Source organism: Chiloscyllium punctatum, chromosome 22 (genome assembly GCF_047496795.1).
Source record: "Chiloscyllium punctatum isolate Juve2018m chromosome 22, sChiPun1.3, whole genome shotgun sequence".
NCBI classification, from domain to species: Eukaryota; Metazoa; Chordata; class Chondrichthyes; order Orectolobiformes; family Hemiscylliidae; genus Chiloscyllium; species Chiloscyllium punctatum.
The window spans coordinates 78,885,078-78,909,828 of record NC_092760.1 but is presented as its reverse complement, the minus strand read 5'-3'; the positions used below and the strand labels follow the sequence as shown (position 1 = coordinate 78,909,828).

The 24,751-nt window shown below is 41.7% G+C and overlaps 1 protein-coding gene across 4 annotated transcripts in view; it reads right to left on the bottom strand.

Annotated features, from left to right (window-relative positions):
• Positions 1–4,430: 4,430 nt before the first annotated feature.
• ckap5 (cytoskeleton associated protein 5) overlaps positions 4,431–24,751 on the bottom strand; it is a 121,446-nt gene continuing 101,125 nt past the window's right edge. For 3 of the 4 annotated variants that reach the window (XM_072592678.1, XM_072592677.1, XM_072592681.1), the window contains 7 exons: positions 23,894–23,972; positions 23,608–23,796; positions 22,187–22,324; positions 17,776–17,859; positions 16,593–16,758; positions 16,313–16,470; positions 4,431–5,572 (listed from right to left, as the gene is read on the bottom strand). In XM_072592678.1, the coding sequence (XP_072448779.1) occupies positions 5,339–5,572; positions 16,313–16,470; positions 16,593–16,758; positions 17,776–17,859; positions 22,187–22,324; positions 23,608–23,796; positions 23,894–23,972 (1,048 nt within the window). In that variant the 3' untranslated portion in view covers positions 4,431–5,338. The remainder of the gene's footprint in view (positions 5,573–16,312; positions 16,471–16,592; positions 16,759–17,775; positions 17,860–22,186; positions 22,325–23,607; positions 23,797–23,893; positions 23,973–24,751) is intronic. The other variant, XM_072592680.1, reaches the window with a different exon arrangement.

Genomic DNA, 24,751 nt, shown 5'->3' with positions numbered 1-24,751 from the left:
TCAGGAGCAGGAGAGTTAATGTTTCAGGCAGGACCCTAAAGGCACTGATGGGTATAGATAGAAAACAGGAATAACATTGAGATAGAGGATCAACCACGACCATATAGAATGGCAGCAGGCTCAAATGCCATAGGAAATACTAAGAAACTTACATTAACTCCAATTTCAAACACTTGCCATCTAGTTCTGCTATCTGCAAGCTTAACAATATTACTTTCACTTTCCTGACCTCATAGATATCGTAAATAATCATGGGCCCAGCACAGAAGCTCTGCAGTTTTTCACTAGGTACAGGCTGTAACCATGAAAATGCACACTTTGTCCCAAATCTATTAGTTAGCCAATCCAACACTATGGGCTTTCTCAAGTAATCTTCCATAAGGTGCCTTACCAAGCACCTTTCAGAAAATCTAAATGTATTAGACCTACTGATTTCCCCTTTATCTACCATACTTCTCTTCAAAGAACTGTAACGAATGTGTCAGGCATGATTTCCCCTTTTTGAAGCCATACTGACTTTTCTTGATTATATGTACTTCTAAATTAGGGTTAGATTAGATTACCTAGTGTGGAAACAGGCTCTTCGGCCCAACAAGTCTGCTTTGCTATTACATCCTTTATAATAGAACCTAACATTTACCATCTAACAGATACCAAGTTAAGTGACCTATAGTGACCTGCATTTTTGTCTTCTGCCCTTTTCGAATAAGGGTGCTACACAAAGTCATCCAGTCCTCTTGTATCTTTCCCAAATCAAAGCATTCTTGGAAGATTACAATAGTGCATTCACACACCCTCTCTCTCGCTACATTTTAAAACCCTAGAATGCAAGCCATCATGGTGAGCCTTTAACCCCATCAGTTTCCTGTTTTCTCTACTAAAGTGTAGTATTTCTTTCCCTCCACCCCACCTCACACACCATGTATAGCATTCCAAAAATACTACATATCCTTTACTGTGAAAACTGATGCAAAGTATTTATTCAAGTCCTTTGCCATTTCAATAGCCCATAATTATTTAGAGTCAGGATGTACAGCACAGAAACAGACCCTTCGGTCAAACTCATCCATGCCAACCAGACATTCCAACCCAATCTAGTCCCACCTGCCAGCACCGGGCCCATATCCTTCCTATTCATATACCCGCCCAGATGCCTTTTAAATGTTGTAATTTTACTAGCCTCCACCTTTTCCTCTGGCAGCTCATTCCATTCACATACCACCCTCTGCGTGAAAAAGTTGCCTCTTGAGTCTCTTTTATATCTTTCCCCACTCACCCTAAAACTATCCACTGTCCTAGGGAAAAGACTTTGTCTATTTATCATATCCACACCCTTCATGATGTTATAAACCTCTATGAAGGTCACTCCTCAATCTCAGACACTCCAGAGAAAACAGTCTGAGCCTGTTCAACCTCTCCCTATAGCTCAAATCCTTCAACCCTGGCAACATCCTTGTAAATCTTTTCTGAACCCTTTCGAGTTTCACAACATCTTTCTGATAGGAAAACCAGAATTGCACACAATATTCCAACAACAGCCTAACCAATGTCCTGTACAGCCACAACACGACCTCCCAACTTCTATACTCAATGCTTTGACCAACAAAGGAAAGCATACCAAATGCCTTTTTCACTATCCTATCTACGTACCTAGCCTAAGATCTATTTACCTAGCTTAAGATCATTTTGGCATGTCTTTTATGTATTTAAAGAAGCTCTTACTGTCTGTTTTTATGCTGCTTGCTCACTTGCAGTCAAAGTTTATTTGCTCTTTATGTTGCCATCTTCTGTTGACATTTTAAAAATGTTCCCAATCCTTTGGCCTACCACTAAGCTTTGCCACATCACATCAAATTGAAAGAAAAACATAAATCCTCAACTTACTTGGTAAATCATGGTCAGTCAAGCCCCTCCCCAGAATCAACCTCTCTCTTTTATTGGAATATATCTTTGCTGAGAGTCACAAAATATTTTCTTAAACATCTATCGTTATTCAGTCCTTTCTGTTAACCTCCTTTCTCAGACCATTCTAGTCAATTTAGTTCTTATCTCAATGTAATCATCCTTATTTAAGTTTGTGGTTCTGATCCAAATTACTCATTCTCAAACAATGCTAAATTCTACCATGTTCGCTGTTTTCTAGGAGATCTGTTACTAGGATCACTTAGTAATAATGATTAGATTCCCTTTGGCCCAACAAGTCCACACAGACCCTCCGAAGAGTAACCCACCCAGACCATTTCCCTTCGACAAATGCAATTTCACCCATATGGTATCTCCATCAGATGATCAAAGATCATCCGGTCACCCTTATTTCATCTTGTCTCAGCAAAGCTGCCCCATCACCATTCCCTTCCTGCCTTCTTTTCAAAAGAATCACACAGTAATGCAGAGATGACCACTTCAGAGGTCCTACTTATATCCCCAAATTGTGATTGCAAAAACACAGCCTTTGTTTGACCTCTCATTGATACCACTGTGGATCACAAACTCAGCCTGCTCAATCTCACCAGAAAACTGTCCTACAGCTGCTTTGCAACATCCTGGAGACATTTGCAACAGCACTGTTCCTGCCCTCCTGTACAACTAAGCCACCCACTATGCCATAGGCCTGTTTCTTATTGCACTCCTGAGGAATTAGTACCCTCACCAATATTTAAAGCAGATTAGAGAGCGAAATCATCTCAGGAGACTGCTACACTACTGCATGACTTGTTCAGGCTCCCTGTGGGCACCCATTCCTTATCTGCATGCTCCTGTCCTGTAGTATGACTACATTCCTAAATGTGCTATCCCTATAAGATACTCCAGAGACACTGGGAATTGGTATTTCCAGAGGTACCTGGAAGTTCCAAATCCAAGTCAACATTAAGGCCCAGCAAACAGTTAGGAAAATGAAACGGTACATAGCTTTCATTTTGCCAATCTTTGTTCTGAAGCCTAAAGATGGGCAGCGCAGTAACTTAGTGGCCAGTACTGCTGCCTGTCAGAGCCAGGGACCTGGGTTCAATTCCAGCCTCAGGTGACTGTGTGCAGTTTGTACATTCCCCCTGTGTCTGCATGGGTTTTCTCCAAGTGCTCCACTTTCATCCCACAGTCCGAAGATGTGTAGGTTAGGTGGATTGGCTATGCTAAATTTCCCAGCGTCCAGGGTTGTATAGGCTAGGTAGATTAGCCATGGGAAATACAAGGTCATAGGGATAGGGTAGGGGGTGGAGGGTCAGTGTAAACTTGATGTGTCAAATTGCCTGTTTCCACACTGAAGGGATTCTATAAAACTAAGCCTTAACACAGTAAAGCCTTGGTGAGATCACATATGGAATAGTTTGTAATTATTTGTTTCTTTGTCAAGGAAGGATATACCAGGGACACAAAAGGTTCAGAAGATTAATTCCTGGAATGAGAGGATTGTTCTAAGGAAATTCGGAATAAATAATGTCTAAAATCTGGAAGAATACAGGGAGATTTCATTGAAGTACGAGAATAAAGGAGACTGACAGCAATGATTAGAAGAGGCTGTTTTCCTGGCTTTGGAGTCAAGAACTCAGTGAATAAGTTTCTCCTAATTTCAATCCTATATAAGTTTGTTATTGTTTTTTTCTGAACAAGTTGAAAACCAACAGCAAATTATACTGGCAGGCATATTGCTAAAGAAATCCAACGGAAATTCAGTGGCTAGTGACTGCAATGGAGATTAATTAGAATAAGGTTGGAGGCATTCCTTTGTGTAGAACTATCAAACTAGTATCAGTGGGAGGAGAAAGGCCACAATGTCAACAATCATCAACAAGGTGCAGTTTGTGGAATGATAACATACATTTACATGCATGGAAGACAAATGCATATTTCTTCTCCCTTGTAGCCCCAAGATATTCACTTAGTCCTTTTAAGTTAAGATTTGTAAACTTTGTGTTCATTAAGATTTCTCTCCCTTTTAAGTGCTCCCACAACCTTAAACAAAACAAAATTGATTACGTGCAAATTAGGTACTCCAAATCAACTTAAACTGAAACACTTTTGCTCCCCTCCTCCTCCATAACATTTGAAAGCATGGGAGTATTCACTGGCCACTTATGTCACCATGGCTCAACTGATCCATCTTTCCCCATAGGGTTAGTGCATAAACATGTGTTAAATTCCAAAACAGAAAATTCACAAAGCCAGTTTAGATGCCCACTTTAAAAGGTTTCTAGTTGCTACAGGTATGGTCTAGTGTAAGTCAGATACACATACCAAAAACACGAATCCCAATTGTAAATGTGAAATGCATAATTTAACCAAAAACTTGTATGAACTTACCTAATTGCGAGGAGACTTCAGCGTTGACAGTCACTGGAGAAATGGTGATCAGCTAGCTTACACAAAAGTAATATTCAAACCCCTTTAAATTAAACCTCAGTTTGTGGGAAAATAAGTAGCACCCAAACAGATTTCAATATTTATCATTTATTATGTTTGTCGTATTATTTCCCCAGTGCTTTACGAGAAAGAAAACATCTTCCAGTTGTGAAATCTCTCTGGTCATGATCCTTCCATGAAATCTATAAAAAGTTTGACTTACACAGGGCCCTAGCTATAAAAGTACCAATTTAACAGCTACAACTATCCACAAGTTATTGCTTTAAAAATTCTTAATTATAATACAGTTTAATTTGGTTAACTTGTAACACAGATCTTTGTTTTAATAGTCTTTATTAAAAAAACACTTAAATATTCATAACCTCATGTCATGCTTCATGATTCCGTACAGAATCAACACATTTCAAGTTGAGCTGATCACAGGGAATGAAAAACACAACAAGCAACAGTCAGAACGTTCTAAACTTTCTAAAAGGAACTAAACAGACAGATCTAGTCAGATAACAGACTTTCATCTCAATATTTAATAGATGGTGCTGCATTAGTCAAAACGGAAATACAGGCAGCAAGGTCTGAAATAAGCTATCAGAGTCTCAATCTTATCACCTGATGCCAATAAAATTTCAAATGGAGACATGAGCAATACACAGCAGCCAACGACTTACTCTGATACTATCCAGATGTTCTTCTGCTTTTGCATACAAGTATGAGAACCTTAGAGAAGCTAACTGAAATTATCGAAATTTAACTGGTTCTAGAAGTGTCAGTGTGAATGTTCACAAGTGCACAACAGTTCTTAGTATTTGTTGTTAATGCAGTCCAGAAGCCTATATACAGAAATGTATTATGTCACAATACATAGTTAGTCACTGTATTGTACATAAATGAAAAAAATTATACATACTATGTCAATAGGAGGCCAATAGTTATGAAGACGCCTCTATCACACTTAACAATTGCACCATTATTTATGGGTTATCTATTTACGACTGCTTTTTATTCGTTCCAGTCTTTTCTTCAGATCATCAAGGTTAGCTGCTGAAGTGGTATTACTGTTGGTTTGCATTGGTGGATGATGAGATTCTTGTTCTTGGTTGTATTCCCGTGAATCTCTAAGATGGGCGAGTTTATTATGTAGCAGCTCAGAGGACGACGCAACTGTAGGGACTGTTGGTTTAGACAGGAGTGAGGTTGCAGGTTGCCTTTCTTCATGCTGTATCAAGGTCGATGAGAAAAAAAGTTAGTTAGTGCCATTTGGAATACGTAGGAAAACAAACATTGAATCAAGTTACATTTTTGATGAGGAACAAAATATACTGAACTAATTTTAAAAAATGAATCCAGAGATCAGCAGTGACTTATAGTTCAGAGGAGTGAGCACTCCACTTTGTTACTATGGATTCATGGGGGAGAATGAGACATTGCTGGCTAGGCCAACATTTTTAGCCACTCCCAAAAAGGACCCACTTACAGACCATTTAGTGTAGGTACATCCACAGCACTGTTTCGATGAGCTCCAGAATTTTGACCCAGCAATGGAAGAATGGTAGTTTAGTTTCAAATCAGGATGGTGTGGGGCCTGGAGGGAAACTTGCAGATCATAGTACTGTTGTGCATCTGTTGCCCTTATTCTTAGAGGTGCCTGTCACATGTTTTTGCAATGTATCTTATAGATGGCATACAGTGCTGTGATGTTAGAGGGAATCAGTGTTGCAAGGAGCTGGATTGGGTACCAATCAAGTAGACTGCTTTGTCCTCAATGGTGTCAAGTTTAGAGAGAATGTTATTGGAGCCGCACCCATCCAAGCAGGTGGGGAGTACTCCATCACTCTTCACTTGCGCCTAGAACATGGCACACAACATGAGTACTGTGGCAAGTTACTGGTCACAATTCCCAAATCTGAAGTTTTTTTTTTGTAGCAATAGTATTTATATGGTTGACACTGTTCGGTTACTGCTCAAGAACAAATTCCAGGACAATGTTCGCATAGTAAGTCAGAGAATGACAATAGCTTTGAAGGTCAAGGGGGCTCAGTTCAATTCTCTTTTGTTGGACATGATCAGTACCTGACTCTTGTGGCAATACGGGCATTCGGCACAGAAATACAGAACACTTATTCATTATCAGAGGTTTAAATGAACAGATTGCTGAGTTGGCAAAAAAATACCCCTATTCCAGGTTTTATGATCAAACAACAGTAATTGATAAAGCAACAGGAGATGGCTGGCCCAAGGACACTAACCTGGGGAAGCACTTGCAATGATGTCCAATGCTAACATCATTGATCTTCAACAAACAATGCTCTCCTGTTGTGCTAAACATAAATTTCTGTCTATTTCAATTTTACAAGAGCTCCTTGACATCACATTATTAAAATGCTGCCATGCCGCCAAGGTCATTCTCACCTCAACTTTGAAAATCAGCTCTTTTGTTAACACTTGGACTAACCCAGACTAGGATCTGGACCTGAATGTCACTTGGCGGAACACAAATTGAGCCGTGGTATGTAGGCTATTGCGATGCAGGTGCTGCTTAATAGCACAGTCAAGAACATTTTCCAGAAAATAGAGGCAGCTGATACGGTAGTAACTGCCTGGTTTGCTTTGTCCTGCTTTAGTCAATTTTCCTCACTCATGAGTACAAGCCAGCACTTCAGATATGTTGGAAGAATTTGCCTGCGGATGCAGTTAGTTCTAGAACACAGGTCTTCAGCAACACACCAGAAAGTTACTGGATCTCAAACTCATAGCTGAAGGCACGGGGATATCAGCAGCGCTAGCTGGGACAGCATTTACTGCACACCCCCTTTTGCATTTGAAGGTGGTGGTGAACCATCTCTTGACCTGCATCTGTCCATTTGGTATGGGTACATCCACAATTCCATTAGAAGGAGAGTTCCAGGATTGTTAACCAGCAACACTGAAGAAACAGTAACAGATATCCAAGTCAGGACGATGTGCAACTTGAAGGGGAACTTGGACTGACAAACAGATTGAAGAGTGACGTCTGAAATACTGGGGACCTCAATAGCAGCTAAGTTTTCCAGCAGCACTTCCGGTTAAAGATGGCTGAAAATACTGTCTTCTGTCGTCTTAGCACGCTGCCTTCATTCAAGATAAGAATATTTGTCAAATCTCGTTAACTGTTTGACTGTCCACCAGCATTCACTGGTGTCAGTACTGTAGACCTTTATCATAACTATTGTTGCTGGATTACTCATCAATGGAATGCTTATGTAGTACTGTGGCTTTACAAAGCTGACAATATTTTTGTCTACTTGGTGTGCACCTTGCATGCTCTCCTGCATTCCATCTTGAAGCACACATGATCCCCAGAGTTGATGATAACGCTAAGACTTTGGGATTTGCCAGGTCATGATTCAGTGGATCATTCTGATTATGGTCCACAGTTCATTATAGATACCTAGTCTTATCACCGATATTAATGCAAAACTTATCCTATTTAGCAGGACAGTAGCACCACTTAACATGGAGTATATCTCCAGTCTGAAGGCCAAATTGTGTTTGCTTAAGGATCCTGTGGCAGTCACCACTAAATGCCAACATGGGGAATTCTTCAACAGTTGCACATGCTGAGGATTAGGTGATTAAAAGGTAGAGTATTAATTCATCAGCTAATGGAAGCTGATATGCAGTAAAGGAGACAGTTTTCTTTTGCCATGTCTGATCTGCTAGGAGATGAGATGTCATGAGACCCAAATTCAAATGTTCATGAATTCCAGGGCTACCCCCGTCTGACTGTATAACACAGCATCTGCAACAGTGTTGGGTCTGTATTCCCGAGGACACAACTGAGGACGGTGACAAAATCATATTGATCCATCAATATTCCAGACTGCTCTACGAATGAATTTTAGGCTGTTGCTTGACTAGTCTGTGGGACAGCTCTATTAAAATTTGACTCATGTCATAAATCACTCATAGCGGCATCTGTTAGTCTCACGAGACCATGGATCTGCACCTGGGAAGCCTTGCTTCAATCTTTGTTGGTAGAGCAGTGTGGGTCATGGCTGAAGTGACTCACACAGGAGTGGCAGTCTCTGCTGCAGCAACTGCACTTGAAGTCACTGTCCTCCAGTGTTGTCTTGGTGTTGTTTTTTTCGGCAGCAAGCTCAGCTTCTCTTCTACGCTTTTTAGACTGCTGCCTAATAATTCCAGCTACCAGCTTCTGTTCTGGTGTGGAGGTCGACACCATCAGTTGATGTGCCAAAGGTCTGCTTCAACATGACCATGAAGATGATGCCAAAAAGGGTGGGGGGCAAGCACAAAGCCCTGCTTTACACTGCTGTGAATGTTGAAGGCTTCTGAAGTGCCAAACTGAACAATGCCCTTCATAGTGCAGTCATTTCACACACAATCTTGAGTCGTCTTGTGGGACAAGCAATACTGGCAAGGATGTTGGACAGGCTGCCTCTCCTCACAAGTTCGAAGGCCTTCGGGAGGTCAATGAAGGTGAAAGTGATTGCATTTGCACTCTGCATTTCACTTAGAGCTGTCAAAGGGAGAATATCATGCCGATCTTGGAGCATTCTGACCTGAAACCACAGTGAGACTCAAGAGATACCCTTTCGACTATATTCTGCAGTCTGTTCAGGACCATGTGGGTGAAGACCTTCTCAATGAGGCTCAAAGATTCCCCTGTAGCTGTTGGTCACTTCTGTCCCCTTTGTTCTTACAGAGGGTGACAATGTTGCAGTCTCAGGTCTTGCCGCACTGCTCCCTCTTTCCAGCACTAGCACAGTAGTTCATGCAGGTGGTTCAGCAGGACGCCCTCTGGTGGAATGCCATCCAACCCTGATGCCTTCCCATGGACAGGCTGCTGATTGCTTCACTCAGCTCTTTGGCAGTCAGCAATGCATCCAGTTGTTCCATGACAGGCAGATATCCCACAGTGTCGAGTGCACTGAAATGCTGTTTTCTCTAGAGTGGAGTTCGGAGTAAAGCTCCACCCATCTCTCCATCTGCTTGCCTTGGGTCTTTGATGTTCTCCCAGTTATGGTTTTCAGTGGTGCTGTCTTGCTCTGGGTTAGACTGATTGTTTTCTTGATCCGCTCATACACTCCACAGATGTTGCCCATGTCAAATGACGACCTTTTGTGTAGTTTTACCCAGCAATCACTTGTGCAGCATTTGGCTGTTTTCTCAGCCTTGCCTCTTGCTGCCCTTGACACTTGCACTTTTGCCTGGGTCAGGTGGCATTTGTGCTCTAGTAGTGCAACGAGCTCACCGCTGTCAGAGAGGCAAAGTGTACTTAAGCTTGCTTTTAACCAGTCCTGCATATTGTTCTTTCTTCCAGAAGACCTTGAATAGAGTGCTGTGGATAGTGTCTCAGAGAGTTCCATCTCAGTCACAGAGAGGTATAGCACGGAAACAGACCCTTTGGTCCAACCAGTCCATGCCCGACCAGATATCCCAACTCGATCTAGTCCCACCTGCCAGCACCTGGCCCATGTCCTTCCAAACATTTCTTATTCATATACCCATCCAGATGCTTCTTAAATGTTGCAATTGTACCAGCCTCCACCAGCTCATCCCATACACGTACCACCCTCTGCGTGAAAAAGTTGCCCCTTAGGTGTCTTTTATATCTTTCCCCCCTCACCCTAAACCTATGCCCTCTAGTTCGGGACTCCACCACTCCAGAATGGTGCTATTTATCCTATCCATGCCCCACAACTTTATGAACCTCTATAAAAGGTCACCCCTCAGCCTCCAACGTTCCAGGGAAAACAACCCTAGCCTATTCAACCTCTCCCTATAGCTCAAAATCTCCAACCCTGGCAATATTCTTGTATCTTTTCTTAACCCTTTAGTTTCAAAAGATCTTTCTAATAGGAAGGAGACCAGAATTGCACACAATATTCCAACAGTGGCCTAACCAAACATCCTGTACAGCTGCAACATGACCTCCCAACTCCTGTACTCAATACTCTGACCACTAATGAAGAAGCAGCGCTCCAAAAGCTAGTGATTCCAATTAAACCTGATGGACTACAACCTGGTGTTGAGATTTTTAAATTTGTATACCCCAGTCCAATACAGGCATCTCCAAATCCTGACCAAAGGAAAGCATAGCAAACAGCTTCACTATCCTATCTACATGCGACTCCACTTTCAAGGAGCTATTAACCTGCATTCCAAGGTCTCCTTGTTCAGCAACACTCCCCAGGACCTTAACATTAAGTGTATAAGTCCTGCTAAGATTTACTTTCCCAAAATGCAGCACCTCACGTTTACCTAAATTAAACTCCACCTGCCACTCCTCAGCCCATCAGATCAAGATCCCGTTGTAACCAGAGGTAACCTTCTTTGCTGTCCACTACACCTCCAATTTTGGTGTCATTTGCAAATTTACTAACTATACTTCCTATACTCCCATCCAAATCATTTATATATAAATGAAAAAAAGTAGTGGACCCAGCACCGATCCTTGTTGCACTCCACTGGTCAGAGGCCTCCAGTCTGAAAAGCAACCCTCCTCCACCGTCTTCTACCTCTAAGCCGGTTCTGTATCCAAATGGCTAGCTAGTTCTCCCTTTTAATCCATGAGATCTAACCTTACTGACCAGTCTCCCATGGGTAACCTTGTCGGACGCCTCACTGTAGTCCATATAGATCACATCTACCATCTTCATTACTTCTTCAAAACACTCAATCAAGTTTGAGAGACGTGATTTCCCACGCACAAAGCCATGTTGACTATCCCTAATCAGTCCTTGCCTTTCCAAATACATGTACATTCTGTCCCTCAGGATTCCCTCCAACAACTTGCCAACTACGGACATCAGGCCCACCGGTCTATATTTCCCTGGCTTGTCCTTACCACCCTTCTTAAACAGTTGCATCACGTTAGCCACGAACCTCCAGTCTTTCAGCATTTGACCTGTGACTAATCGATGATACAAATATCTCTGCAAGAGGCCCAGCAATCACTTCTCTAGCTTCCCAGAGTTCTCAGGTACACCTGGTCAGGCCCTGGGGATTTATCCACCTTTATGCGTTTCAAGACATCCAGCACTTCCTCCTCTGCAATATAAACATTTTAAAATGTCACCATATATTTCCCTACATTCTATATCTTGCGCGTCCTTTTCCACAATAAACACGGATGCAAAATACACATTTAGTATCTCTCCCATCTCCTGTGACCCCATGCAAAGGCCACTAGTTACCAATTTATCCTTAATGTGTTTGTAAAAACCCTTAACTCTATCTGCCAAAGCTATCCCATTTTTGCCCTCCTGATTTCCCTCTTAAGTATACTCCTACTTCCTTTATACTCTAAGGATTCACTCGATCTATCCGGTCTATACCTTGGATATGCTTCCTTCTTTTTCTTAACCAAACCCTAAATTTTTTTTAAGTTATCCAGCATTCCCTATACCTACCAGCCTTTCCTTTCACCCTAGCAGGAATATACTCTCTCTGGATTCTCATTATCTCATTTCTGAAGGCTTCCCATTTTCCAGCCATCCCTTTACCTGCGAACATCTCCCACCCCCAATCAGCTTTTGAAAATTCTTCCTAATACCGTCAAAATTGGCCTTTCTCCAATTTAGAACTTCAACTGCAAGATCTGGTCTATCCTATTCCATCATTATTTTAAATCTAATAGAATTGTGGCCACTGTCCCCAAAGTGCTCCCCCACTGACACCTCAATCACCTGCCTGCCTTATTTCCCAAGAGTAGGTCAGGTTTTGCACCTTCTCTCTTAGGTATATCCACATACTGAATCAGAAAACTTAACACAATGGCAGCCCCTATGTTTGGAAAAGTTAAAATCCCCTACTGTAACCACCCTATTATTCTTACAGATAAGAAATTTCCTTACAAATTTATTTCTCAATTTCTCTGACTATTAAAGGGTCTATAATACAATCCCAATAAGGTGATCACCCCTTTCATATTCCTCAGTTCCACTCAAACAACTTCTCTGGATGTATTTCCAAGAATATCCTCCCCTAGCACAGCTGTAATACCAACCCTTAACAAAAAGGCCACTCCCCCTCCTCTCTTGCCTCCTCTTCTGTCCTCCCTATAGCATTTGTATCTTGGAACATTAAGTTGCCAGTCCTGTCCATCCCTGAGCCATGTTTCTGCAACTATGATATCCCAGTCCCACATTCCTAACCATGCCCCGAGTTCATCTGCCTTCCCAGTTAGGCCTCTTGCAATGAAATGAATGCAGTTTAATTTATCAGTCCTACCTTGTTCTCTGCTTTGTCCCTGCCTACCCTGACTGTTTGACTCGCCTTTGTTCTCAACTGTACCAGTCAGTTTGATCCCTTTCCTCCATCTCCCTGGGTCCTACCCCACCTTAATAATTTAAATCCTCCCGAGCAGCTCTAGCAAATCTCCCTGCCACTGTGTTAGCCCTCTTCCAATTTAGGCGCAATATGTCTTTCTTGTACAGGTCCCTTCTACCTCAAAAGAGCTTCCAATGATTCAAAACTGTGAATCCTTCTCCCATATACCAGCTCCTCAGCCATGCATTCATCTGCTCTATCTTCCTATTTCTGCCCTCATTAGCTCGTAGCACCAGGGGTAATCCAGATATTACAACTCTAGGTCCTGCTTTTTAAATTCCTGCCTAACTTTCTAATCTCCCTTCAGAATCTCCACCTTTTCCCTTCCTAAGTCATTGGTTCCAATGTGTACAATGACCTCTTGCTGGCCTCTCTATCCCATGCGAACATTCTGCACCCTCTCAGACATCCTTGATCCTGGCATCAGGGAAGCAATGCACCATTCCGATTTTTCACTGCTGGCCACAGAAACATCTGTCTGTACCTCGGATAGAGAGTCCCTAACACAATCGATCTCTTGGAACCCAACGTACCCCTCATTGCATTAGAGCCACTCTCAATGCCAGAAACTTGGCTGTTCATGCTACGTTCCCCTGAGAATCCATCACCCCTGACATTTTCCAAAATATCATACTTGTTTGAAATGGGATAGCCACAGAAGACTTTGTACTAGCTGCCTATCTCTCTTACCTTTCCTGGAATTAACCCATCAATGTGACTGTATCTGTGACTTTCCCCCCCTTTCCTATAACTGCCATCCATCACATCCCCTTGCTCTTGTAAATTCCCCATTCCCTCAGTCTCTTCAACTGATCTTTTCGATCTGATAGAATTCGCAACCAACTGCGTTTATTACAGATATAATCCTTAGTAACACAAACTCTCCCCAGACTCCCACATCCGACAAGACGAGCATATCACTCTACTAAAGGCCATTTTTGCTTCTTTCAATCTACAGACCAGAAAATAGCACTGTCTTATTCCTCTACAAAGTCTCTGCTGAAAATCTCCTTCTGGTGGGTCTACAAGGAGACTTGATGAACTCCGCTGCTTTAAGTGTTGGGTCTTAATGGCATTGATGCACCCTTTGCCTGGAGGCTTGTCGTGATGCACCTTTAGCCAAAGTCTGATCTTGCAGCAAACCAGAGAGAGTGATCCGCGTCAGTCAGCACTGACAGGAGCGAGTCAAGAGCATGTTTCTCAGGTGGCAGCGCCTGGTGGTGACCAGGTCTATCTGGTGCCAGGGTTGAGTGGGGATGTCGCCAAGAAACCGTGTTTTAAGCTTTGGTCGGAAAGTGGGGGTTGGGTGACACACAATTCGTGGAGCGTGCAAATCTCAAAGTCATTGCCTGTTGTTAATCATCCTGCAAATCCCATACTGTCCCAGGCAATTTGGCCAGGAGTCATGGTTAGCGGCCACCAGCGTCGAAATCACAAAGTAGCAGCAACTGTTCCTGACTTGGGATCCCCTGTATAATGTGTGACAGCTGGTCTTGGAAGTCATCCTTTGCATCTCATGTGGAGTACAGGTTTGGGGCATTGATGTTGCAAGTTGACAGGCCCGTTGGACGCGTGGAGTTGAAGTGAGAAAATCCACTCCATCCAATTCTCGCTAGGCTCTACCATCTTCAACAGCGCGTTCTTCGTGGCAAAATCGACACCATACTCCCTGGTCTCATCTGAGCCCTTCCCCTGCCAGAAGGGGTACACACTCTCTCACACACAGTGTTCCTGATTCTGAGAGGTGTGCCTTTTGGAGCCTTGTGATGTTGACTTGGAGTCTCAGTAGTTCATGGTTATTTACTGCTGTCTTGTGTGTCACTGATCTCCCAAAGGTCATCTGATATGCCAGTGGTCATGGTCTGTATATTTCAGCAGGCAAAAGTGAGGACTGAAGATGCAGGAAACCGGAGTTTAGATTACAGTGGTGCTGGAAAAGCACAGATGATCAGGCAGCATCTGAAGAGCAGGAAAAAAAATTGACTTTTTGGGCAAAAGCCCTTCAGGCATTCCTGATGAAGGGCTTTGCCTGAATCGTCGATTTTCTTGCTCCTCGGATGCTGCCTGACCTGCTATGCTTTTCCAGCATCACTGTAATCTAAAAACTGTATATTCCAGCATCCTAGTCTGAACGCTGGCCTATTTCTTTGTCTTTTTGTGGTGCTTGGTCCAGTGTTTACAGTCTGCAGTTTGGGCTACTTGTACCCCTAAGTGCCACATACACAGTTAAATGGGCAGACGGTGGCAGGATAGTAGGTGATTGGCTGGGGTGGGTGGTAGCTGTCCAGTAAGGTGCAATAGCCTCTCCCTCCATTGAAAGCAACCCCTGGCACCTTGCTCTACGCCCATCATGCGCAGTCTGATAACGGCAGACTGCTGCTTTCTATGTTGTGCCGTCACAGTGAGGCAACACCAGAGTATCCTCTCCAGGGTGCAGGCCTAAGCAAGGTTGCATGAAAGACCGGCAATTGCTCATGCAGCAGGTCTCCCCTCTCCATACCACTAATGTTGTCCAAGGGAAGGGCAAGGGCCAATGCACCTTGGCATGGGTGTTGTTGCAGGAATTGTCAGAACGAGGTTGAAGACAACGTCGGACTGCCTTAGGGATTCCAGCACAGAATTTGCCCTCAGTTTACTCCAGAAGTCTTTCCCATGAGTGGATATGGCTTCAAGGCAGCAGAGGTTGAAATCAGAGTTCCTCCGGCACCCCCCCTCCCCAAGTCTTTGTATTATCAAGCTAATGGGAATGGTCTGCTTTGCCCAAGCCAGTCCTAACTGTGCACAGGTCTCAAGACTGTCTCAACTTTATTTGATCCAAGGAGATCCCAGCTTCTCCAACCTTATGTTAAGCAAATCCCCTCCTCGCGAAACCACTCTGGTAATCTGCTCTGCATTCACTTCCTAAACCAGGAGTGAACAGACCTGGATGGAATACTATCATTGTGATCTGGTTCATCTTTATAAAAAAAGTGTGCAGCATAACATTTTCTTTGTATTCAATGCCTCTTGTTGAAACTCAAGATGCCATACATTTTGTTAAATATTGTCTTCACATGTCCTGTAATCTTGAAGGATTTATGCACATGAACATCTTTATCTGTCCCTCTTGTACTCTTCAACCTCACCCAAATTGTTTCTCCCTATCCATATAGATGACTGTACTCCTCTTAGCACTAAGTTCTGTTTGCCATTTTCCTGCCCATTCTGCTAGCCCATATCTTGTTGCACTTAATTGGTTTTAACCTTAATGCTTGCCACACTCCAAGGTTTTATCATTGGCAACATTTGAACCTTTATTCTTCATTCCAATAACAAAATCATTTAATAAAACACCAAAGTATTTTTGTCTTGCCCTGAGCTTTCAAACATTAACATCTTTTTGGGCCTTAAAAGGAACATAAATATATCCCAAGTCAGGTGATGGCACCCCACACACCTGCTAGTTTCCCTCTAAGCAAAAGGAGTTGGTTAAGGCATGGTGTCATTTGGGTGAGAAAGGAACTGGAAACTGGAGTTGAGTGCACAACATTACAGAATTCATTCAGGTTGGTTTCTAGGACACATCATCTGATAAAACACCATCAAAACACCTCAAAAATGTTAATCAAGAAATAATTCCTGTTACCTTGGAATTATTTTCTAAGCCACAACGCTGCCGCAGAATTTTTAATCGTTCCAAGTATACAGCTGGACCAACTTCTTCTCCATTAGTACTAACCGCAGAAGGGATAGAGGTGGAACTTGCCACGTATGGGGTCTCGTCTGCAGGTGATGAAAATCCTGCTAAATATGGAAATCAAGTACATATTAAAAAAAGGATCAAAAACAAAATGTGAACCCATTCTGCCCATTCTCAAGCTCCTTCCCAAGAAAGAGAATTCTACTGTATTCAATCTTAATCCTACCAGAACTGGATGACGAAGATATCCTTCCTTTCCCTTCTCTCTCATTTTCTACAAGTCGCAGACCTCTTTCAATGTAATTCTGAAAGAACTGAGAAGATTTCCTCAAGAATGGTTCAATGTCTGCATCGGAGTACTTCTTTCTGTACTCGTAAAGTTCCGCTAACCCCTGAGTACAGAAGGGAACAAGGTTAGCTCTCCAGTTAAAAGGTAACTTAAAAGTAGAAAAATCAATCAATCAGCAGGGCAGACAGCCAATTGTGGAGAACCCAGAATTAGTCAATAAAGATAACTGCCATTAAATCCAGTGGAATCTTCAGGAAAATTATCTTTTTCCATACAGCGATTGGAATGTATGTCATATTGAGTAGGTGAGATAACTAGCAAAGATAAATTTAAGGGCACTCTTGATAAATGCACATGGGGGAGAAAATAGGAGGGAGTTCATGGGGCTTAGGTGGAGGGTAGAAGATAGCTTGTGTGCTTTTTCAACTGTACAGAAACAAGCCTCTCTACTATGAATATTACAATAAAATTAATTGATCAGAAAGTTAACAAATGTTATTCAAAGTCGATTAGTCAAAATCCTATTCCTAAGTTATCTGCTATGCTAAAGTAGAGTTCGCCCAATTTATCTTGAAGTATCAAACCTGTTAAAGTCACACCAATAATTTGTTTTGGTTAGAAATTACATCTTAAAACCAAAGATTACAAAAGCAGACAGAATATCCAATCAATTGGCAGCATTAATCATTTACTCATTTTAATATACTTGGGAGAGATGGTAATAATTATAGTAATGTCACTGGACTAGTATGCTCACTCCCCTGAGTCAACCTGCTGAAGACCACAAGCAATCTGAAAATACTCATCTGTCATGTAACACTTTGTCAGGGCACCTACGAGTCATACAAGAGGAAAGTGAAGCAGAGAGAGGGTGTGTTAGAAATTCTGTAGCCTGCCTCAATATCATCAGAGTGTTGGGCTTGCACTTACAACAAATATGAACTTCAGCAACATACAATGGTAAACATAAGGAAGTGCCATCTCTTCTCTCCTGAGGGGCAATGAAAATGCTACCAGAGTCATGGGGCTTCAGAGCATTTTTTAAGATTAAATCCATGAACTCAGTCCGCACGAATAAGACAGTGAGCAAGAAAATGTGTTCAGAAAAACTCAAACTTGCCTCTCTTGTGTTTTCTTTAGATCCAATCTTCTTGAATATTTCTGCTAAGGTTTCACTTATCTTTGCTTTTGATTCTTTATCTTCCTACAAGAAATATTAAATATTTATATTTAGAATTAAAGACATTTTAAAATCATTAACTTTTTTTTTTAAGAAAAAGTCTAAATTCTGCCACAAGGTAAATTCCAAGAATCAGGTTTTCCGAATTTGACTTGGTACTTTTCTTAAAGAATTCGATTTTGAAATATTTTACATAGAACATTACAGCGCAGTACAGGCCCTTCAGCCCTCAATGTTGCGCCGATCTGTCATACCAGTCTGAAGCCCATCTAACCTACACTACTCCATGTACGTCCAATGACTACTTAAATGCACTTAAAATTGGCGAATCTACTACCATTACAGACAAAGCATTCCCTACCCTTACTTATGAATAAAGGAACTACCTATTTATTAATAGGTTAACAATAAAGCCTTATTCTTTCCTCATTTCAGTAGACAGAAAATGAAAAGGAGCATATTGTAGATTTATGCACAATAACTGAACAGTCTTTTGCAATGTCATATTACACAACAACTGATACATATCCCTTCTCCTGAAAGCTCAAACACAAATTTCTCTATTATAAATACTTCCCAGTTTATGGACGATAGTGAAATACAACCATCTTGGCTAGTTCATTTTCATTTTTGCAAAAGGTTCAGTCTAAATGATGCACAAAAGAGTAGCTTTACAATGACACTCCCAAGCTCATTTTTCATATGCTCAATGGGAAGCTGCCATAACACTCCATGGAAAGAGAAAGGGTATACATGAGAGTCAACTGATCTTCTCCACAAACAAACGCTCCCAGAAATTGGAATCCTGGACAACTTTCCCTTCCAAAAATTGACACAAAGGTTAATTAACTACAGCATGTGGGCTAAATCAGCTGACCCCAAATCAGCGCAACTAAAATGATTCAAACCAATTTACACATCTTCACATTTTTAGTTCTTTGCAAACTCACAAAAAACCCGGGGTCCCTAAAATTGAGGATACTTGTACAGAAAGTTCTTTTTTTTAAAACAAAAGTTCAGGTATTTGACTGTTGATAGCAAGATGTCAATGTAGCCTGGATCTATCAAAGGAGTAGGGAATATAAGAACCAGTTTAGTCAGGCAGAAGGTCGACGCTACTTAATGGAAAACAGCCTTTGCTTCACATGCCATTTGGAAGTTTATTAAAAATTTGTTTATGGGATATAAGCGTCCCTCCACAATAGCCCTGAAGGTGCCGGTAACCTGCCTTCTTGAACACAAGAACGTTTCCTCTTCTTCAGGTGGTTTAGGCAATTTGGCAGGTCCCTCACCAACTCCTACCGATGCATCATTGAAAGCATACTGTCCAGGTGCATAACGGCCTGCTACAGCAACCGCTGTACCCAGGATCCCAAGAAACTACAGAAAGTTATGCGCACAGCCTTGACTATCACAGAAGATAACCTTCCATCCATCAACTCCAGTTACATGGCTTGTTGCCAATGAAAGGCTGGCAACTACAAAGGTCCATTGCACCCCTTTAATGCTCTCCTACAACCTCTTCCGTCAGGCAGAAGATGCAGAAGCTTCAGTATACACACCAGCAGGTTCAGGAACAATTCCTTCCCAGCCATTATTAGACTGAATGGACTCTCCAGCCTCAAGTAATGCTGATCTTGCCTAGCACATGCTGTGTGATGTAACCTTATGCCTCCAAGTCACTTATTCACCCTGTGATTTGTATGTCCTTGCTTACTATTATCTACCTGTACGGTTCAACAGCTAATCTTTTCACTGTATTTAGGTAAATAAATCCAATCCAAATCAACTGCCATACTGTAATGACTGTTCATTACTGTAACTACATCAATGGTGCTGTGAGGAAGCATGATTTTCACCCAAAGCAATGAATACCTACATTAAGACAACTATGACCCATACTATTCCATTCTCAGAGATCCTCAAGGTCAGCTTTGTGACATATGCCAACTTCCACAGCATGTTTCATAGGCTCTTTGACCGCATCCACTGCATTTCTGTCCTTAGCCCTACCCCACTTAGGAGGACAAAGAAAGCCGAACAATGGTCCTGTTCCAACTAGTAGCCTCTATTTAAGAGATTAACCTCTGCTATTTCTATCAATGTAACCCTTACTCATTTTCCAGTTTTCAGAAAAACTGAACATCAAATACATTTGTGGAGAGAAGGTTAACTGACCTTCTGAATGTTTTAAGCTTTCTATGGAGTCCATACACAGCAAACTGTGGGCAACATCTATGTTTCAGTTGTTGAATAGCAAGTAATATTCATAAGTGCCACATAATGACATCTAACAAGAACGAACCCAACCTCCTCCACTTTGCATTTCCTACTATCAACATCATGGGGGAATTAGCATTGACTGGAGATGGAACTGGACTAGCCATATAAATACTGTGGTTAGAAGAAACCAGGAATGCTGCAAAGAATAATTCACCAAATCAAGATAGGTGTTTCATGCTGAATGGTAGAGCCTTAAGGACTGTAGTGGAACAGAGATCTTGGAGTTCAAGTTCATAGATCTCTGAAGGTGAAGTCACAGATAGACAGGGCAGACTCTGAACTTCAGTCAGGGCATGGAGTATAGAAGTTTGGAAATTATGCTGCAGTTGTACAGGATGATGGTGAGGCCGCACTTGGGAGTACTGTGTTCAGTTTTGGTCACTTTGCTATAGGAAGGATGTGATTAAACTGGAATCAGTGTAGAAGAAGAAATTCACAAGGATGTTTCCTGGACTCAATGGAGTGTTATAGGGAGAGGCTGGACAAGCTAGGAATTTTTTTTTAAGCGTGCAGGAGATGGGGGTGGGGGGAGACTTCTAGAAGTGTCTAACCTCATGACAGGCATGAATAGGGTGAATTAGGTCAATCTTTTGCCCAGGCTTTGGGAATTGAGGATTAGAGGGCATCAGTTTAAGGTTAGAGAGGAAAGAATAAAAGCAAACCTGAGCCGCAACATTTTTTTGTAGACAGACGCTTTTCTCAATGGGCTCCCAGTGTGAGTCGTTGATACCACAACATTAACATTTCAAAAGGCACTTGAACAAATACATGGATAGGAAAGAATTAGAAGGACGTGGGCCAAGTGCAGGGAAATGGGATTTGCATGGACAGGCAGTTTGGTTGGCATGGACCAGTTTGGGCCAAAGGGTATGTCTCCGTGCTGAAGGTCTCTGACCTCTTGTCTCCTGGTTCCCAGCCATCATCTAGAAGCTAGGACATACAGATCACAGGGTGAATAAATGATTAGTCTCTATGCATACCTGGACAGTACAGCTCCAACATTCATGAAGCTTGACACCATCCAGGAAAAAGCAACCCAATGGATTGGCGATCACCACCAACTTTAACATTTAATTCTGCCACCTCCAATAAATAACAGCAAGTGTGAATTATCCACAAGATGCATTATAACAAATCATTTGGACAGCACCTTTCAAATCCATTGTATTTACCATCTAAAATGGGTAAGGATAGTAGATACATAGGAGCACCACTATAGGCAAGTTCCTCTCAAGGCCACACACCAAGGCCTCGAACTATAATCACTGCTTTCTCCGTAGCTGTGTCAAAATCCTAACAGCAGTGTGGGTGTACCTGCACCTCAAGGACTGCAAAAGTTCATAAACACAGTTCAGCAGCAACTTCTCAAGGGCTGTTATGGATGGACAATAAGTGCTAGTTTACTCAAGAACACACATTCTGTGAATGAATAAAAATAAAAGCGTCTACTTCTACAATACCACATTGAGGATCTGGGCACAAACCTCAGGAAGATTATACATCAGCAGTGAAAGTACGAGGACAGGTTGTGTGGACTAGGTTTGTATTCACGGGACATAGAAATTAAGGGATGAACTAATTCATGCATTCATGATTAAAGAAGCCAATGGAGCAGAGAAACTCTTTGACATAGGAAGATCCATAAAAATTAAAATTGGAGCTAGGTTGTTCATGAAAGGACTGTTTATGTGACAAAGCTAGAAATCTTTAGCCCAAAAATTTCTTGATGAGACTAATTGAAAACCTTGAAATGGAAAGATATCTAGGTAAAGATATTTGGGGCAGAAGATGGGGCCACAAAGAGTTCAGCAATAGAGATCAGGGACTTATACTCAAATTCCAGTATATATCATCTGGCCAAATTGGCAAAAGCAAGCTATGTATTTATAGACATCTACAACTTTCCTTTGATCCCTTCTGACAATGGCAAGGTAAGAACAAATCCAAAACGTGCAAAAATTCAAAACATTCAACAATGTTCTTATAGATTCAAAGAGGACCGCCATTAGCTCAAAACCGTAAACTTGATATTCAAGGTTTAAATCGCCATTTCCAATTTGACACTTACTACTGTAGAACCACCCTTTTCTGTGTCCGAATCAATCTTTCCACCTGACAAAGCCATTGAGTGTTTAGTGACTCGTCGCAGATAAGCCTCAAGTTCAGATTCATTCTTATTCTCAATTAATGCCAGATGATCCATAATCTGGAGGAAGGAATAGTTGAAACAAGTTAATCTTTGAACATAACGCTAACAAAGTCAAAGTTTGGGAGAAGATTTGTAGCTCGGATGCTCGTTGTTGTGGTTCTGTTCGCCGAGCTGGGAATTTGTCTTGCAAACGTTTCGTCCCCTGTCTAGGTGACATCCTCAGTGCTTGGGAGCCTCCTGTGAAGCGCTTCTGTGATGTTTCCTCCAGCATTTATAGTGGCCTGTCTTTGCCACTTCCGGTTGTCAGTTTGAGCTGTCCGCTGTAGTGGCCGGTATATTGGGTCCAGGTCGATGTGTTTGTTGATCGAGTCTGTGGATGAGTGCCATGCCTCTAGGATTATAGGGCAAGCCAAACAGAACAGCCAGGGAATTCCTAGAGGCATGGCACTCATCCACAGACTCTATCAACAAACACATCGACCTGGACCCAATATACCGGCCACTGCAGCGGACAGCTGGAACAGACAACCGGAAGCGGCAGAGACAGGCCACTATAAATGCCGGAGGAAATGGCACAGAAGCGCTTCACAGGAGGCTCCCAAGCACTGAGGGTGTCACCTAGACAGGGGACGAAACGTTTGCAAGACAAATTCCCAGCTTGGCGAACAGAACCACAACAACTAACAAAGTCAATTGTGGATCAAATTATAATCCAGTTTACAGAGAAATGAAGTAAAGTCTAAGTTCAATATTTGCCATTCCACATTTTGGAAAACATATGACTAATTTAGTTAAGTGCCTGTCAGAATTTATACACTAAATCTAGCTTTGCTATGCTTGAAGTAGTACTCAGTCTACTCAGAACAAAACAAGTATAAAAATACTCTCATTAGTTTATTCATTAAAGATTGAAGAGATTCTACTTCAGTTTAAGTTGGCGAAATTTGTATCCCTATGAATAATGTATATATTTGAGCACATCTTTTTCCGTGTTACCAAAGAACTCAGCTGAGAAACTTGCATATTCATTGGGTGTGAGGGAGAACTTTTCAAAATAAGTTCACCCTGTGCCCTGGAATTTGAGCACAACAAGATTACTCACTTGCCAGCCCTGGTGCCCTCGGCAGCTGCTTGAAATGAAAAATCATGATGACTGAAAATAAATTTAAATCTGCAACTGAGATCCCTTGTCTGATTTCCTTCATCACTTTACTCACTACACCATACAACTAGAGGCTGACTTGGTTGTCTGGAAACTTTTTAAACAATACCCTCTAACTCAAAACATTACTAATTCATCTCTAATGAACTCTAAACAGGAAATTCCAAAAACATCAAACCTTCGGTCCCAATAGCTTGCAAAGTGTATGAAGTAACGTTTTCTGTGTTCTCATGGGAAGATCACTCTTCATCTGCTTTAATCTCTCCCTTGGGAAAACCCGCATGAAATTGTGTATGTCCAGAAGAATTCGGTCAACATTGATAATATTCACATTATTTGGGAGAAGGCGTATCATGCGCCACAAACACTAGAAATATAAAAAGAACAAAACTCAACCAAAGTAGTGTGTACAACTTTAGGAAAAAGTAAAAATTGAGATATGTTTAATGTGCAATGGACATTACCTTCATAACTAATTCTGAAAACTTTGGAGTGTTATTTGTTGTAGCCAGAAGACTATCCTGCAGAAGCACAATCAAGGAACTGCAAAGCAAAGATTTAGTTTAGCTAATAAGGATGGAGTTGGCACAATTTTCAAAGCAAAGCAATCAAATTAAATGAGGTAGCAAACTGTTTAATTGTTTCAATCATGGAAGTCATTCAGGCTTCCAAATGGGTGGTGAATTGCTTCTCCTCTCATTTTAGTTCATTAATGCCCTATGTATTATTTTAAACCAGTCTAACCCACACACAACTCGAGATAAGTAGTGAAAAAACTGGAAGGTCGTTACACAAAAACAATTACCCATTTCCATTTACCCCAATAAAACAGTTCAAGAACCAGGGCTTAAGGCATCATTGTAATGTCCCTGCCGCTGGGCCAGAGGGGTCTGGTTGAAGTCTCACCAAAAGTGTGAACTTTATAACACATTTGAACAGTGATTAAAAATGACTATTCACTTCCACTTAATTTTAAGAAAAGCCCAAGAAACAGGGCTCTTGCAGTGCAGTGGTAATGTCCCTATTACAAGCCCAGGAGGCATGGATTCAAGTCCCACATGCGCCAGATGTGTATCATGACATATCCGAACAGGCTAGTTAAGAATATCTAAGTGTCAACATGGCCTGCAAACAACACACCAGATAAAGATGACAATTGAAATCAAGCTCTGCACATGGAGCAGAGAACTACTGTTCCAACTACAGCAAAGATCAATTTCAGTTCGCAGGTGGTTTTGTTGATGGCATTGGTTGAGATATTTAAAAAGATTGAAATGTTGCAGCAAAAACAAAGATTTGCACTGCACTAGTTTTTCAATACC